Source organism: Tigriopus californicus, chromosome 6, assembly GCF_007210705.1.
Source record: "Tigriopus californicus strain San Diego chromosome 6, Tcal_SD_v2.1, whole genome shotgun sequence".
Lineage (NCBI taxonomy): Eukaryota > Metazoa > Arthropoda > Copepoda > Harpacticoida > Harpacticidae > Tigriopus > Tigriopus californicus.
In genome coordinates, this window is record NC_081445.1 from 1,358,565 (window position 1) to 1,375,522 (window position 16,958).

General features: G+C 41.1%; 2 protein-coding genes across 3 annotated transcripts; one reads left to right on the plus strand and one right to left on the minus strand.

The window, feature by feature from the left end:
* Positions 1 to 1,513: 1,513 nt before the first annotated feature.
* On the plus strand, positions 1,514 to 14,247 carry LOC131882793 (beta-parvin-like). Its single transcript, XM_059230057.1, has 7 exons — positions 1,514 to 1,775; positions 3,318 to 3,461; positions 4,501 to 4,668; positions 10,756 to 10,956; positions 11,248 to 11,451; positions 11,870 to 12,037; positions 13,609 to 14,247. The coding sequence occupies exons 1-7, from the start codon at positions 1,680 to 1,682 to the stop codon at positions 13,771 to 13,773; spliced, it is 1,146 nt and encodes a 381-aa protein (XP_059086040.1). The 5' UTR covers positions 1,514 to 1,679; the 3' UTR covers positions 13,774 to 14,247.
* On the minus strand, positions 11,247 to 16,451 carry LOC131882799 (uncharacterized). Of its 2 annotated transcripts, XR_009373532.1 has the most exons (4): positions 16,124 to 16,451; positions 15,012 to 15,156; positions 11,813 to 14,427; positions 11,247 to 11,755 (listed from the first exon to the last, which is right to left on the minus strand). XR_009373532.1 is itself a non-coding variant. In XM_059230062.1 (3 exons), the coding sequence occupies exons 1-3, from the start codon at positions 16,271 to 16,273 to the stop codon at positions 14,252 to 14,254; spliced, it is 471 nt and encodes a 156-aa protein (XP_059086045.1). In that variant the 5' UTR covers positions 16,274 to 16,451; the 3' UTR covers positions 11,247 to 14,251. The 2 variants fall into 2 exon arrangements, 1 of the variants encoding a protein (XP_059086045.1); XM_059230062.1 differs by having other exon boundaries at positions 11,247 to 14,427.
* Between the last annotated feature and the right edge of the window lie 507 nt (positions 16,452 to 16,958).

The window sequence follows — 16,958 nt, forward strand, 5'->3', positions numbered from 1 at the left end:
GCCTCTTGCTTTATTCGATATTAGAACTACTAACGCAAGAGTTGCAATCCAAGACAAACTGGCAGCCCTATCTTTATCTCAAGGTCGTGAAGCAAATTTGACGTCATCTTTCAGGCGTCACTCATCTGGTCACCAACCTTATTCACAGCCATTTTTTTGTGACATGAATCAGGGTGATCACTTATTGAACTGGAAAGTTTGCAAAAGCCCTGTTTGAAGTGCTTATCATGCAAAAAATAATAGTTTTTTCGTTCAAACCAGGGTTGCATTTTTGGTCAAACGTAACCTTTTATATTACGTTGGAAACGGCTGGTTCTTTGACTTTCTTAGCTTTCTAGCACTCCTGATTTTGAAAATTTATTTGATCCCATCACTAGTACTACTTGACTGCATGTTAATCTAAGACACTAAAAACCCGTTTTGCTCAATTTTTTTATCCAAATTGGTAGAACAATCATCATATTTGACTAGCAGATCAAGCCTTAGAGCCTTGAATGGTGAGGTTTATTGATGAGGGCTCAATGAGTGAGGTTAATGGTTAGGGCGGAAAAAAGAGATCAGTTGGTAGTACAATTTGACATTATTTTGATAACATTCCTTTGTTTATCTCATTGGGCAGAGCTTTAACATCACATTATTGCTTTCTAGCTTTTTGTCAAAGACACAATTTTCATATTTCAACACTCAGCTCTTTTAAAGTACTTTGATCAATAAAAGAACTTGGGCTTAGAGTTGTATTCTCCTTTAAATTAGGTGCAGTGAGGTATGAAGGAGATGATAAAATGCATTGCTGCAATGACAAATTGCCGACAGCCAGTGTCAGGGTTTAGAACTGCTATTAATGGTTGTGAAGCAATGGTTCTTGGCTCTGTCTGGTTTGGATTTCTGCCTTACCATCTAACAGTCTTGCTTGTACTTAAAAGATACTTCAGTTATGAATCCAAACCAACAAATTATTCACAGTGCTCAGTCAAGCCAGTTGGTCCAACAAAGGCTTGACTTGGGCTCTCTCCTTTTGTCTTGAAGATAATTTGCCCTGTGGACGTTAGTGACTGAGCCAATAGATTCATCGCAGAAAAATGCATTGCGTTTTAAAATATGCAGGTCTAATGGAGATACCGATGGAATCATAGATCTGCTTAACTGTCTCCGGAAAACATAAATATTTATTTTGCCGTTTTCACCAAGCCAATTTGCAAGAAAGCAGTCCTTTTTAAATGATAGATAGCGATAGCTTCTCTGGAAATGATGACACCAACTTGAAACCGCTTACGGTTAGTGTTTTTTACTTTTCAAAGGCCGCATATGAGTGTCTCGAAAATAGGCTGTCTCTCAATAATCTGACGGCTGAATAATCATTTCAAGTGAAACGAGTCCGTTTTGTCCTTCATTTGTCGTCCAAAAGTTCCACTTGTACAGTCACCTCCATATGGCTAAGTTTGATCAAACTTGGCCAGCCTGATCCCCAGCGTCCCTCAAAATTGGCTGTACCTAGCTCGGTCACAGCCATCATCCATCCAGTCTGCCAATGTTTATTTTGGGTGCGAATAGACCAGGTGCAGTCTCGTCTCTCCGTCAGAGTTGGGCCTGATCTCGCACTCCCCGTCTCACGCCCCCTTACGTTGGGACAATATTCAAGAGCCATTGAATCGATTGAATCCCGGTTCCAACCATTCACCATGTCCCTACCCCGCCCCAAATCGCGTAGCAATAGCGCCGCCCCTTCTCCGTCCTTGTCCCGTAAGGCGGGCACTCGATCGCCGGCCACACCCAAGGTATTTTTACACCGTCGTCCTAAGGCAATTCTAACCCTCTAATCGATTCCGTTCATCCAGAAATAATCGTTCGAAGAGCCCGAGAATTCATGAGGATTGGAAACCAAAAAAAAGGGATAAACGTTATTCTCCACCGATTAGTTGGCGGTGCTAATTTTTAAATTAGTGGCAAAATGTTAAAAGGTTTAGATAGAGACTTTAAGGGTTATTGATATCGTGTTAGGTTAGGTAAGGTTTGATTAGGTCAGGTTAAGATTTAAAAAAGTAGGACCACCAACTAATCGGTGGAGAATAACGTTTACCCAAAAAGAGTCATGCTAAATATGTTTTTAAGCCATTTCCAGTCGCGTCATAATTTCCTGCTTATGTTGTTCTCCAACAATGAGTTGGCGAGGCCAGTTTTGAAGATGATAGCCAATCTGTAGGATAAGGGTTAGACATACATATAGATTGTCATTCATGTCGTTCTAGGGTTCGCTTAGTTTTATAATCAGTTTAGGCACAGTGTAAAAAAAAGTAGCACCATCAACTAATTGGTGGAGCATAATGTGGAAAGGAGTGTTTTTCCATACTCCATACGAACGGCCCAAAATAGATGAGTTTCCTCTTACCATTGTGATTGTTAGAGAACACCAGACCCTTTTCCCGCTAGATGACGCTACATGCATATCTACAGGAGGATGGCCTCGTAATTATGCAAAAGCTAGCTATCTCTGAACTGATGGCAAATGCCCTGGTAACCTTTATCCATCGCATTTATACCGTAATGGAGCTACCCTACCTGGCGCTAACAAATCCATTTTGAACGATTTGATCTGTTTTTTTATTTCGATTTGTGATTAACCAGGGTAACTTTGAGACCCCAAACCTGCAGCTTTTCCCATCAACTGAAAATTAAATGAGTGATAGAGGGAGGGTCCAATGATCAATGGAAATAAATTCATCATTAATATGGCTTAGAATTTAAACCAATGTTCAACGTTTGAGGGTGCCATCTTTTTTTTTGAAATTCGAAGGATAATCCCTCTCCATGATACAACACCATACTTGCTTGTGTGACTCAATATTTTTGTTACTACGTTACTGATTACATACAGCGAGCACATAGCTTTGGACTCTAACGTGCGATCAAGTCTGATTGAACATTGGTTAGGATTTTCAGAATTTTCCTCTATTCATCGCTCATATGAGGCTTCTTGCTTATGCGAATTTGATCGGATCCTAGAAAACCAGGCATTAGTCGGTGAATCTATTCTGGTTCTTTTGGCCTCCGGAATGGACCTCACAATGACGACTCCATTGATATGACCTCTATTGGATAAAGTGGTTTGAAGTAATTTCACGCCACTTTGAAATTGATTATAATTTGTGGTGGGTAAAAATAACGCCTCCAGCCGTAAAAGTGGGGGAATGTTCTTCTTTCTTCATCTTGTTCATAATCGTCAAATGTATGTCCATCGCCCATTACGACGCTAATGATATTTGTATTCCCATCGTGCCATAGCGTTTCCATTAATGTAATACATACCATGTTTATCATAGGATTACCCGGAGGAGACATTCTGGACGAAAGTGGGCACCCTTGGCCGGAAAAAGAAGACGGATGAAGTTCAGGAGGTGGAGAATGAAGGCAAGCACGCCATCGACTCGCCCGGCATGCCCAAATCAGCCGAGATGCCGCCCGAGGTGAGCGGGTTTTTTTTCCACATACGGATCTATTATGAATGTTCCATCTGGACTGATTTCCATTCGCCAACGAGACCCGGAATGCACTCGAACTCGACTCAAAATGAATTTTTATGTCGTTGGCACTTGCATGAAGGCGGTAACAAATGAATTGGATTACATATATGGGAATGTGAACCGCATGGAGGATTTGAAATAGTTGAATGAAGTTAGTGGATGGAAATTTGTTTCGACCAGCTTAGGATTATGTGGTTCTTGCCTATATTTGATACGGATAGGCCAATTCAAATTTGTAACCTTTGATAATTCTCATAGCGTTATATGTGTAGGATTGAACAAGAATGTATCTACTGAAAGTTTTTCATTCACACAAAGAAAGCAATTAGAATATAAAAACAAGGACGTGCTGAAATGTGATGTTTTTCACTGTCAATTTTCTAATTTTACCCCATCATTTTCGTGCCTCATGCCTTTGCATTTTAGTTGTCAATGGGAAGAATCTTGCATGTTCTAGACTTGAGCATGTGCGCTCCAGTCGTCACCTATTACGTATGTAATTCAGGTCTATTTTGGTTATTTACCAATGCGGAGCTAACATGTATCTAAAAGTCTACAATTCAATTCCGGAGCTGCCACAATTGATATTCAAAACACTCATTTCGATTTGTACTGGGGCCACCCAATATCTCGCACCTCATTTGGTCTGCCATCTCAAATACGTTGTTAAACTGAATAGCCTATAAAGTTGAATTCCTATTAAATATTCGAATCATAATGACTCATTTAAAATTAACCCGGGGATTACTCCTCATTCCCGACAAGGATTGAAATGCCTTTTTAAGTTTTGATGGAAATACCCCCCAACACATCGTGGAATTCTTCTAGCTTACAAAACCATAAGGAACGACTTTGATTTATTGATTTCTAGCACAGATTAAAAACTTACATACTAAATGTTGTTTGGGTATGTAAGTATTAATGAGAGCAAGAAATCCATTAAGCAATGACACATAACATGTCTTGTTTCTGTTTCTCGCAGGAGTATCAATTGGAAGAGAACGAGGAGCGATCCATGATTGAGCCCAAGTCCTTTGAGAATCCCAAGTTCAAGGAGCTCATCAAGGTCCTCATCGATTGGGTCAACGACGAGCTGCATCATTATCGAATCATTGTGCAAGACATCGAAGAGGATCTCTATGATGGCCAGGTAAGGAGGGGTGTCACGGGGTTCATATTCACGGATGTATGTAGTTATATAATGATTAAGGCTGTGTAAAAAATGCAAATATATGTAGCCAATTATGCAAATAATAATGCGTTGAAAATTGGCCCCCAATGCCGAACAACATAAAAAAAAACCGTTTAAAATGTAAATGCACGTTCGAATCAAAATGGGTGCAAAGGGCCAAACGTCGGAACATAAGCCCAGCAAAGGAGCAAAGCTTGCCACAGAGAGCCTTCTTTTGCATGTTGTAAGACCACACACCAGGCTCACCCAACTCTTTAATGAGCTTTGTGAATGAGATGACGTAGAATATCTTGTGAGAAGAGGGAGCGGTTGATGACTTAAAGTAAGGATCAGAGGGTGTAGTGCTCAGCTGACTCAGGCATGATGTTCCTTTTCACTTTTACACCAAAGCCTCTGTCAATGGGTGTTTGTTTATGTTTTGGAAGATAGCCATAGAATGGGGTGCCAGTTGACTTCACTTTGTGACTAGTGTTTTAGCTTGAAAAAGAGTATAAAGACAATGTGTATTCATTTTTAGTGAAAAAGATGCAGATGATGATGTCAATAAAAGTGTAAAGAATGTGAAACGCGTCGAAGATGAAAAAAACTGAAACATGGCCAATTATGCAAAAAGAATATAGTTGCATCTTTTGCACATCCTTAATAATGATTCGCACAAACTGGTTCGGCTGACTGTGATATTGGGGAGCGTGGTGCCCCAAGGGACCGCTGTCAGCAGAATGTCTAATGAGGTTCAAAAGGTTTCTTTGGAAGAAGCACTCTGGTTGAATGACATTTTTAGACTTTTGGGTTGTGAATGCATTCAGTTGGGGGGAAACGCGGGGGCGGGGAATGAGATTGAAGGATTACTTGCATCAGTCACTTACATTGCAGTACGTCACTTACTGTACAACATGCTCATATTCTGTCACTTTCCTTAAGTTTCCCACAACATTCATGCCATGTTTTGAAATGAAACAAGATTTATCGTACATTTGAGAAATTTGATCGTGCAGTTCACGATGGATTCTGAATTGTATCATTGGGCTAGAGATCATTCATTCAGTGGGCCAATCTACAGTAAGTCAGTAAGGAGTACAAAAATCCCACGTTTGGCCCTTCCTTTGTCGTGATTGAGAGACATAGTTTTGTGCCCACAAAATCATTCCGTTTAAAACGTGTCATTAATACTCGAAATGGATCCTAATTTGTAACGAAAAGAAGACGGATATAATTAGATAATTTATCCGTCCTTGAAATGAACTCATTCCATGTTTTTGCTTTGGGAATGAATGGAGCAAATGCTTTCATCCTTTGGAACATTGCGATGTCGATTTTAGTTTTGTATGGAGACACTTAAGAAGACGACGATCTCTGAAATGCAAGATAGATGAGGCCTTTTCCGGTGAAATGAAACGGCTTTTATATCCAAATGTAAGTCTCCAGACATGAAGAGAATGAACGCATGAACTAAAAAATAATTGCGCCTGGTTCCCCGATTAACAAATTTCATAGGCCATGGACGCACACCCGATGAATTGTGAAAGTTATAATAAAATCGTAAGCAGATAGACCTGCACGAACGTTTGTGTCCTTTTTGAATTTGAAACGAGACTTGAAAGCGATCAACCAAACGGTCTGAACCAAATTATGATAGTCGTTTATAGTTCTATGTTGTGATGAGATAATTTTATCCAGAACCACACTGTAACATACTGACTGAACCTCAATTAGCCCACTTGTACTTCCTACCGTGTCGAGCTATTTCTGGCTCGTTCATTTTCCTCCTCACTTCATTCTCGGATCAGATTCTCCTCAGAATTACGTACTAACTCCACATTTTCAGACCTGTCAAGTCCAATCTCTGGCAGCACTTTCTTGTAGTTGTTGGTGCTCTACTTTTTTGGCAGCTAATCGATGTTTGTTTCCAAAATTAGAAGTTGGTGAACACTTGAAGAGGGTGAGACTAATTGCCATTTCTCAACAAGGACTATCACGCCAAGTCCCAGACATCAGGGGCACAGTAACAAGGAAGCTTAAACATCCTATTTTTTTCTTAAATCTCTTGGTCCATATATACGTAATTCCTAATGGCATACTTGGGTCGAAAAACGCCCTTTTCACAATTTACCAATTTGGGTACAACATTCTGACGGACCTGGACCCGAACGACGAGCAAGATTTAACAAAGATGGATAAATTCAGAGGGCCATGTTGAATTCGGCCTTGGGCGAAGATTGGGCCGTGCTCGACCAACTCGAAAACCAATAAGCCTCCAAGTTTTATTTGAACAAACTCGAGTGACTGATCTGACCTTTTTGAGGTGGTTTGGCGTTTCGCAAGGGTCCATTCTTAGCCTCTGGGTGTTTGACCATGAACGCTGCTGGTGCCCGGAAACTTTATTTAGAACTCTGTAGAGGCAGAGAAAGGTCACATAAATGGTCTGGCTTCGGTAATGACATCTTTGCATTCTCATCCCCCTTGGTAACATGATTTATTTAAAGCCCTGCTTCAGCAATGCATGAAACCATATCCTCCTCCTTTCTTTAGGACATACCCAGTTTTTCTTGGAGTAGATCACATTTCATTGTAAATCTTGAGTGCCCGTTATCCCGGATATCCATAACTATAATTACAAGAATAATTACAACAAGAAAAGCCACACTTTTATCTTTGTTCCCTTGGGTGCAGACCGTGAAGTGACATATTTTGCGTGTGGTGTAATGCACCGGAAGCAACTGTTACAAACCTGTGCATCATAATCGTTAACAGTGGAATCGTGACTTGGAAAGATTATATCCGGAATTAGAGCCGAAGCAGATCTCGATGATGATTTACTGAATGAATGAATTTTAACCATCACTAAGCGACACAAAAATCAACCTTTACCCCTTTTTACTCCCTAAACTGAAATCACTTGTTCATCATAGATGCACTTAAACTCTGCAGAAAGATGCGCTCAACCTAGTTTAGTGGTCGCTTCAATGTGATATGGAAAAATAGCTTAGTTATATAGCATTTCGCCCACAAAGTATTTGCAATTTCATTGAAAAGCCTCGTCGAATCTCTCTTGTTCTTGCTTTTTACGTTTCCAAGTAAAAACAAAGGAGTAAAAGGGCTTGAGATCATCCATTGTTAGGAACTGGGACAGAGGGAGTAAAAAGGATGGAGGAACGAAAAAGGTTGAAGTTTTAAGATCTTGAGGCCAGTTATGGAAGTGAAAGAAATACTGTTAGGACGTCCCTTTGACCGGTGATATATTTTACGTATTTGTAGGATTATTTGATCTAGCGATATAATTACTTCAAACCCCGAAAAAGGCATCTTTATTTCCCCCTTTGATTTGAGTGCCGAGTGTTATGTATAAGCTAGTTATCATACGCGACCTTTCAAAGAATGTTGTATGCTTCAACTTCTTTATACCCCAATGAAAATGATTAGTTTATTCGTGCGCTGTTTCGCCCCCACATCGAGCATTCTCGTCCCACGGTCCAGCTGAGCCGCCCAAGGGAGTTTCCACAGAACGAGAGTCCCCCCCCCCCNCCTCCCCCTTAGGCGCTCAAGTTTGGCTTCCTACTCACTCATCATTCAGTGAAGCATTTTGAGGGCCTCCTCTCGGTCCCTTCTAGCATTTCATTCATTCATTGCCATGGATCTCTAGAGCGCCAAAATTGTCCCTTGAGTGCTCATTGTAATCCCACGTGCCGCCGATCCCATTTTGTCATACACCCATAGCCACACTCCTTGCCAAGAGCTCTTCTCTCTTCTTGCTCGATCAGTGACTCAAGACGTCATCGTGACGAACCTGGTTGGGAGAGGGACAATCTTGATAGTCACAATCTTGATAGTCACAACTCCTACACAGCGACCTTTCAAGGCACTGGAAGGACAGAGTACACTGTAAAAGGACACATATTTGTGGATTCCACATGGTGGTTGTTCCTTTTGTCTATTCAAGGCTGCCATTGGTCACATGAGACTTTGAAACCCACTCCTTTCATAGAGTTGACAAGTCCAGAGAGGCCATCGCTAAATTCAGTGGAAATCCATCCACGACACATTTAGAGTTCAGGCACAAGATTGGAAGGACCATCTCAACCTCGTTTCGAATAGCATCTTAGTTTTCTTACTTTAACTAAAGACCGTCCGAGTGGAAGTGCTAAATAGGTTGTCATATATGGCGGGCAATCATGAAGTCAATGAAATCAGTCTTGCCTTTTTTGTCTTTTGTATTCTGTTTATTTTTGGACTCCCTTGCGGCTACGTGAGAATGAAATTCCCAGCCGTTCAAGACAAAAAAATTAATTCATTTTACCTAACTTTAGATTTTCATAATATCTGATCCACCAACGAATTGCTATGAATAATTGCAATAAGATGCTATTGGATCAACACCTACGTACTCCCTTTGATTGCTTGAAGGGAGCAAATTAAACAATGAAGGAACCCGAGAAAAAATAGGGATGAACTTCATTGTTCTAATAAGCCTGAACTTTCGAGGATTTGGAGGTCCTCTCAAAACGCACCTTAAACCTCGACGCTCTAAAACCTGGGTTGAGACGAAGCTCGTGGATGTTTATTTAAATGTACTTTTTGTTTGGAAAAACACACATTGTTTTATGTTTATTTATAATTATTGAAGTATGCTTATTGGCTGACGAGGGTAAGAGAGAAAAGAAATAGAACAATTTCGACCAATAATGGCATTCTCGCACTTTTCTCCAATAACAAGGGAATAAATATGAGGAAAGATTTTTTCTTCTTCTAATATTGCCTCTCAGATCCATCTGCGTTTTTTGATCATTTTTTTATAAAATCTCATTTGCTTATCAGACAAGTGATATCTGATATCTCTCTCTCCATTTTCATTCCTTGGCCCCGAAAGCCCTTTTTTGAAGAGAGCCAAGAGCTGCGGCCTGTTGCTGTCTCTATCCCTCCAATTCCCATTGATCTTCGCGTTCCCAACCAATGAATTTCCCCTGAGAAGTAATATCCGTTTCACTGGACACAAATTGCCACCATCCACTGGTTCGCCCCACAAACGATTCATCTTGAGAGTGCACCACTCACTGTAGGCCTCCGATCACCCACCATAGATGGATCCTTCTTCATTTGACATTGGACCATAATGCATACACGCACAGACATTGTGGGCATCACGTAATAATGGGTCGTTGCGCAACGGGATTCCGGAGACACAACGAGCCGGCCTTTAAAGGCCCCTTAAAACGGCTGGAGTTTATTAACTTATCCATGACTGGCCAGACATTTAAAGTGACTTTTTAGACAAGCCTGTTTAAACCTCGATTTAGGACGCGACTCGGGAAAAGCGTGGGAGAAAGGCTTTTACGCAATTGAGCACACTTATGAAAGTGCATTTACGGAATGACGGAAAGCCATCCTACCAAAACGTTGCTTAGAATTAGGTCTAAGAATCCCTTGAAATGGGGATGACGGTTTTCTTTAATGAATCGGAAAATTGCACTTTTTTCGCATCGTTGACACGTGAACGCGAATGGATGATAACCAACACAATTCTGACAATCGGCATTTCATTGCTTTGAAAATACCGGGTATTCTTTTGGTTCCCCCCTGATAAATGTTTTTCTTGGCCCACTCAAAGATTTGCTTGATGATATTGAACCCAATGGTTTGGTTATGTTCTTTGACTATCAAAAACCTAGTGCCAAGTCATCAATGATCTAAAATTTAAGCCTTATAATGGAGACTGGTCACCTTCCAATGGGGTGAGCTTCTGAAGAATATAAAGCATGTCCGGAAATGCCGAAGTAGGAAGAAATATTCTCAGAAGGCCCTTGATTTCTTTCCCCCCTGTATGGCTTAACAAGTGAATGTTTAATCATATGGTAATAAAATTGTAAAAATGGCCATGAGCTTGGTATTCCAAATCAAAAAGGACTTGGTTTAGTGTAAGAAAAAAAATAATAATCTTGATTGAGTTATAATGTGTATTTCGATGCTTCCGATGGAAGCTAGTAGTCCAGTGTGACAGTGTGATATTGGAAAATCATTATCAGCCACTCTCTTCTGATTTGATCCTCGCAGATTCTGCAAAAGCTGATGGAGAAACTAACTGGTCAACAACTGCAAGTTCCGGAAGTGACGCAAACCGAGGACGGACAACGAAATAAGTTGCGAATCGTGCTGGGATTCGCCAATCATGTTCTGGGGCTTCAACGAGGACAAGCCAAATGGAGCGTCGATAGTGTGCACACCAAGAACATTGTGTCAATTCTTCATTTGTTGGTAAGCAGTGGGCAACTTCATTAGGAGATCTCCATTTCTGGAGCACATATCCGCATCGGAATGAGTCCAATTGTGGCCTCGTCTAGCTCCACCGCTCCACCGCCAGGCGGGTAACGAGGATCAATCATACCGATGGGAATAATTCGTTTACATGTACAGTATTTCTGTCCTCATTCTGGTTATCATCCCGGTCGACTCATTTGGTCAAGGATGAATACTTGATTGCCGTTGTCTGTTGCTTAATGGACGTACGTGTACACAAATGTAATTTGGACCATTTTCGGGGATCAGGTTGCCTTGGCTCGTCACTTCCGAGCTCCCATTCGTCTTCCGGAGCACGTGACGGTGGATGTGGTGATTGTTACCAAGAGAGATGGCATTCTCCTGCATCGGGTGATCATGGAGGAGCTCACCTCGGCTTATGATGATTTGGGGTTGAAGCAGGAACGTGATGCTTTTGACACCCTCTTCGATCACGCCCCGGACAAGCTTCAAGTAAGAGACCACGTGCGCAATTGGTGTGTTTATGAATACAGCTCTCAGACGGATAAGAACCGTCTTCCAAGAAGTGATAGATGAAGAAAGATCATGTATTAACTTATTTATTGGTCTTTGTCCGTAAGAAATAGGAAGAGATTGACTAGAGACATCAAATTGAGAGAGCTGATAGTTTCTTACAAGAATATCCACGTAGATCTGATTATGATTGAATTTGAGTCAACGTCTCCGAGCACTTTGGTAAGCTTTGGGCGTGTGAGAGGTTTCAAAGGTAGAAATTATGTTTGTCCCGGGACAAATCCTGTGGTCAAAATCTCAAGATCATTTGCGGAACTGACCTAAGCGCCTCTCAACGAACCTAATGCATCTTTCGTGATTTTTTTTTTCTTTTGCATGATATCGTTTCCCTCCAAAGGTGGTCAAGAAGTCTTTGGTGACCTTTGTGAACAAGCATCTGAACAAGATCAACCTGGATGTATATGATTTGGACGCTCAATTCTCGGATGGCGTGTTCCTATGTCTTCTCATGGGGCTTTTGGAAGGATACTTTGTTCCACTCTATGACTTCCATCTTACTCCCCAGGTAATTCGATAATGAGACATTCTTTGTGTGAGGGTGAAAATAAATATGGACGGTAATTTCATTCAGAACTGGTGATTCTCAAGACGACCAGTGTTGCCATCTTTGAATTTATCCCAACCTTACCTAATCTAACCTAACCCAACCCTTCGGTTGCAAGGGCCTGGGGGCGTCTAGGCCGTTGTGCTAGCCCATCGCTAGCAACGCTGATGAATCGAGAGTTCTGAAATTAATGATCATCAAAAAAGAGGGCACACTAGGTTTCAACTCGAGTCTCCATCTCGTGACTGACGTTTTCCTCCCACGCAACTACCTACATGACCATCATGAAAGGAAAGGCCACGGAAAAGTTGTTTGGCCTTTGGTGACATTTCTAGCTTTGTTCTCTGCATAGTTGGGGTACGGTGACAGAATGAAGCTGCCTAAGCCAAGTGTAATCGCATCAGCACGGCATTCTTTTAAAGCTAGGGTTGCTTTGGGCGCAACGAGTTCCGAAAATAGCTAAGGAAAAAAAACTTTTCCGGGAATCCCCAAGAAAGGCAAAAAGACAAAGCCATCATTTACTTTAAGCAACCTGATATAGTGATGGTACGTCAATGGTGGTGCAGGAGGGATTTTCATCAAGACCGTGTGTGTACCTTCAGGACCCACTCTGGATCTACAAGAGTTCATTAAGAGATGGCACTATAGATTAGAAAAGAAAAGGGGAAATGGAATCACGAAGTTAGAGACGGAGAGGAAAGGGTGTACTCTCGTTTATGGTAGCCCTTTTCTGCAAGCGTTATCGTTTACACCATTGTTGCACGGTTTGACACTCATTGTCGCAATTAGTACACGGTAAGATGTTGGCTGGACTGACTTCCTTGGCCAGTTCAAGTGGTGGGCTCTCATTTGTGCCGAACGTGGGTCCTGGAAAAAGAGCACCAGCACGCTAATGTTGTGCCGGTGGGTATCTATCCCCTGTGCCACACTCTCTGTGATTTGGATTTCCCTTTGGTCGAATTGGGTGTCGCTCATGGAGAAGACAAGTTTTTGCAATCTGTCGGACTAGCACTAACGAGCCAAAACCAAAAGCAATTGGGGAAAGACCAGAGACAGTACGAACGAGATTTGTAATGGATATGAAATACTGGATGCCAATTAATTCGGGAAACGCTCAATAATCTGTGGTACTTCTTGTCTGCATTTCGCCTCAATGCTCGAAATTTTGGACCTGCATCGACTTATTATGAAGTCGGATAGAAGCCAAGGAGTGATATATAGCGGGTGTATCAAAATATCTATCTACTGATTGAAAGTAGTCGAGGAAGTGATGACGGAAGAGCGTCGTGGACCATGAGTTGATCTTCCAAAGATGATCCTGTGCTCCATGAACAACTTTTGGGTTGAATTAGCCCGACTGACATTGTGGTTACCGGTGGGTTTCTCTCTACCTTTCATTTAAATGGGATCCGGAGTAGCGTCCGTCATTGGTGTCACTTTCAGATATCTAATCTCGATAATTTGCTCTATCCATTTCTCGTGAGGGCTTTTCTTACTCTCTCATCCACGATTTGTATCTCTTCCATTTTTAGTCCTTTGAAGAAAAAGTCACCAATGTGGGCCTAGCCTTCGAGTTGATGCAAGATGGTGGGCTGCCCAAGCCCAAGGCCAGACCTGAGGACATTGTCAATTTGGATCTCAAGTCCACTCTGAGAGTGCTTTACAATCTTTTCACCAAGTACAAGCACCTCAGCTAATCTACTGGGACACACGGAATCGAAGCCAGTTTAGACGATTCTTCCTCGCCTTTTAAGACAATTACCGCGACTCCTTCTATTACTACTTCTACTACTACTACCATCCCTACTGCTGGCCTTACCCAGGGACCCAAAGTCTTAAATAACATTATTATTATTATTATTACTCTTAGGTTTATTAACCCACCCATTGACCCCCGGGGACTCAAACCATTTGCGTGCCTTATGTTTGACATTGCATGGAAACGAAACTCTGATAATATATGACTCGTTTAAGCTCTCAAAACAAATGACCTCCCAACAGTTCAGAGGTTGAGTGAGCCAGGCCCGTTCCTCGCTCTTTTCAAACGAGTCAAATGGTGCTGTTAAAGATCTATGCTTTGGCCATGGATCGAAGAGTTATTGTTTTTATACATGTAACAGAATCTTCCTAATGTACTACTAGTCCGTAAATAAACGTACATCTAACCACAATTACTCAGATGTTGTTGACTGCTGCTGTCGGGATCCGTCGGCAATTCGTGCTCTGGACGAATTGGTCGTCGTCTATGGGTTCATTCCTCATTTGACACTCGTATCGAAGGCCTTCCAACGTGAGGACGTCCACAAAGTCGAATTGGCCACCATCTGTTCCAACGTGATACAAAGTAATGCCTGGAAACAAAGCCGCGCTATTCAAATGCGATATCTTATAAGGAATCTAATTGGTTTAAACGCAAAAGAGAGGACATTCAAACATCCGTCCCGAATATTTTGAGTGGGTACATTCGACCAAAAGCGTAGGCTCCGATTTGAACAAACAGCCGAATTCATTTGACTAACAATGAATAAGTATGAAGTTTTGTTGTTTGCATATGTAAAATATGAAGTAATATTTTGCACTTTTGGGAGGAAAAGAGCTAACATTTGGCGTCATTTTGAGACAACAAAAACAGTGTTTTACCCAAGAGAACCAAATATTTTCTCGACCCCTAACTGTTGTTACCTGCGCACAAAAGTGCTTAATCTTTCGGCTTCTTCAATTTTCACATGTTTTACTAAATTTGTGATAAAATGCTTCCATAAAAAAAAACAAAAAAAAAAATTGCATGCTGAAGTAAAACTTGATAATTCCAATCAAGTTCTAACTATCTTGATTTTTAACGCCAAGCTTTAGAGGCATGTTCTAAACTCTTACGATCTCTTTGATGGATGCCATAGCTAGTGGATTTTATTATTTGCCTAATGAACATGCTTACTCAAGTATTCCGAATTTTCCCCCATCGTCTGGATCTCAAATGAGTCACACTCGCCAATATCTGGTCCTTCCAGGAAGTCAATGGATCCCGTATTGTAATTCCCCGGTAATTTGTCCGTGAAGCAACAGTCGTTTTGGCCACACACCTATAACAATGTCGGAATGAGCTCAAGTCTCTCCAAGATTGATTTTATTATTCTCATTCTGAAATTCCCTCCAATCGATGTCGGGGAGGATTTTAAAGTTTCAGGGTGCCGCTATTTGAACTGGAATCTGCGATAAACTAGCCAAATAAGCGATGTAATAATAATAAAGAAAGGTTAATGCGGGATCCTGATTTTGGGCATTTTGTGGGTGGAAAATTTAGACAAACATAATAGCTAACTTATACCAAGCTGTCACTTATTGTCACATATTTCAATTTGCCGATTTCTTGAAGCAAATGGATTTTGATATTGAGCCAAGTAACAGAACCACACCGAAAATGATATTTGTTGAATTTTGTAGCACAACTCACTCGATTGCTGAAAATTCAAGTATAATCATAATCTTTAGTGTGACTCTCGGTCATGTCAGTCTGTCAAACGGGTAAAAATCGGGCATAATTATCATGTACAGAAATTTAATTGGTTCACGGTGTGAGTTGGTTGTGATGTTTGTCTAAATTATCACTCTACAAAATGCCCCAAGTCAGAACGCTGCCCCGCTTTATTCTTTGGATTTCCTTCACTTCCCATGAGGAATGCGAAGTTTTGCCACAAAGCTCATGGTCAAAAGAGTTTATGTGTGACGAGCAAGTTTAGCAAACCCATTTTTAAAACACGGGGTTAAAAGCTGAAAGGTTCCTTAATCCGATATTGAAAGACGAAGAAGAGTAACATCAATCCCTAACAACGTAAGAATACACGTATGTTGTCATTTCATTTGGCTTGGGGCATGAGATGCGGCCTCAGGAAGGTAAATGAAGTTTGACAATTTGCTTCTTACTTATCCATGCACCTGAGAAGGCCCTGATTGACTAAACTATCAATGAAAAATTTCGTCACCCTGAAGCTTTTCCCTCCATTGGGTGGGTACTATTCATTTCAGGATGCTTTAAGGTCTGTGTCCCACCTTGGCCGCAATATGTCCCAAAGCGGTCATTCCACACGAATTGCAGTCGGCAGTTTGGATCCAGATTTCTTTGATCGTGTCCAAACTTGATCCCAACGAGCTCAAGAGGAGCAAACACAAGATCGTTGCGTTGAGTTTCTCCAACGTCATTCTTCTAAGAATACTGAACTTTGATAATAGAGAGGTTGCCTGAAGCTAAGTAGAATAGAGATTAGAATCCCTTGGACTCATAAACAAACCTCAGGGCCCGGAAATTGCTGACTTTATGAATTCAATCTAGGACCCCAATGCGGGCTAAACAAACAATCAATGGGAAAAGCAATGTTCCAGGGCATTTTGAACCGGATCCAACGTTTTGATAATATTCAATGAGGAAAAGTGCCACGTTTGATGTCAAATCAGCAAGAGCATAGAGGAAGTAGTCGAGGCAGTCAATAACTAACCTTTTAATAAATTCATCCTGGCAAACAATGCCTTGACATTTTCCTTAGGCAATTTCAGAAGGAATGTAAAAGCGTTGAAGAAAATTCGCCATTTGCTTGGTATGGAGAAGAGTATGTAAGCGCATCATCAATTTGCGAAATCAATTGCATCATTGTTAAAGCTGATTTATCTCGATTATAACTCAATAAATTAAGTTGTGCATGGGTCATATGGGCAGTGCTAAAGCTTTACGTTCAAGTGCATGAAATCTTTCTTGATTTTGACTTCAACAGACAGGCATCAAAGTTATTTTTCTTTAGTACACTACCTCTTGAACTTAAGCACTGGGAAAGATGACAAATTGCGAAGCCCTGAATCACTCCTTATTCCAAAAGAGTTTTTTGGCAATTTG

What these genes read in the sequence shown, in the direction of transcription:
- LOC131882793 (XM_059230057.1), top strand. Translation starts at nt 1,680, where the DNA reads ATGTCCCTACCCCGCCCCAAATCGCGTAGCAATAGCGCCGCCCCTTCT. An exon ending in AGGATCTCTATGATGGCCAG is followed by an intron (nt 4,669 to 10,755) that starts GTAAGGAGGGGT and finishes TGATCCTCGCAG; the next exon opens with ATTCTGCAAAAGCTGATGGA. An exon ending in ACTTCCATCTTACTCCCCAG is followed by an intron (nt 12,038 to 13,608) that starts GTAATTCGATAA and finishes TTCCATTTTTAG; the next exon opens with TCCTTTGAAGAAAAAGTCAC.
- LOC131882799 (XM_059230062.1), bottom strand. Translation starts at nt 16,273, where the DNA reads ATGACGTTGGAGAAACTCAACGCAACGATCTTGTGTTTGCTCCTCTTG. An exon ending in TGGGACATATTGCGGCCAAG is followed by an intron (nt 15,157 to 16,123) that starts GTGGGACACAGA and finishes ACATTGTTATAG; the next exon opens with GTGTGTGGCCAAAACGACTG. An exon ending in GGAAAATTCGGAATACTTGA is followed by an intron (nt 14,428 to 15,011) that starts GTAAGCATGTTC and finishes CTTTGTTTCCAG; the next exon opens with GCATTACTTTGTATCACGTT.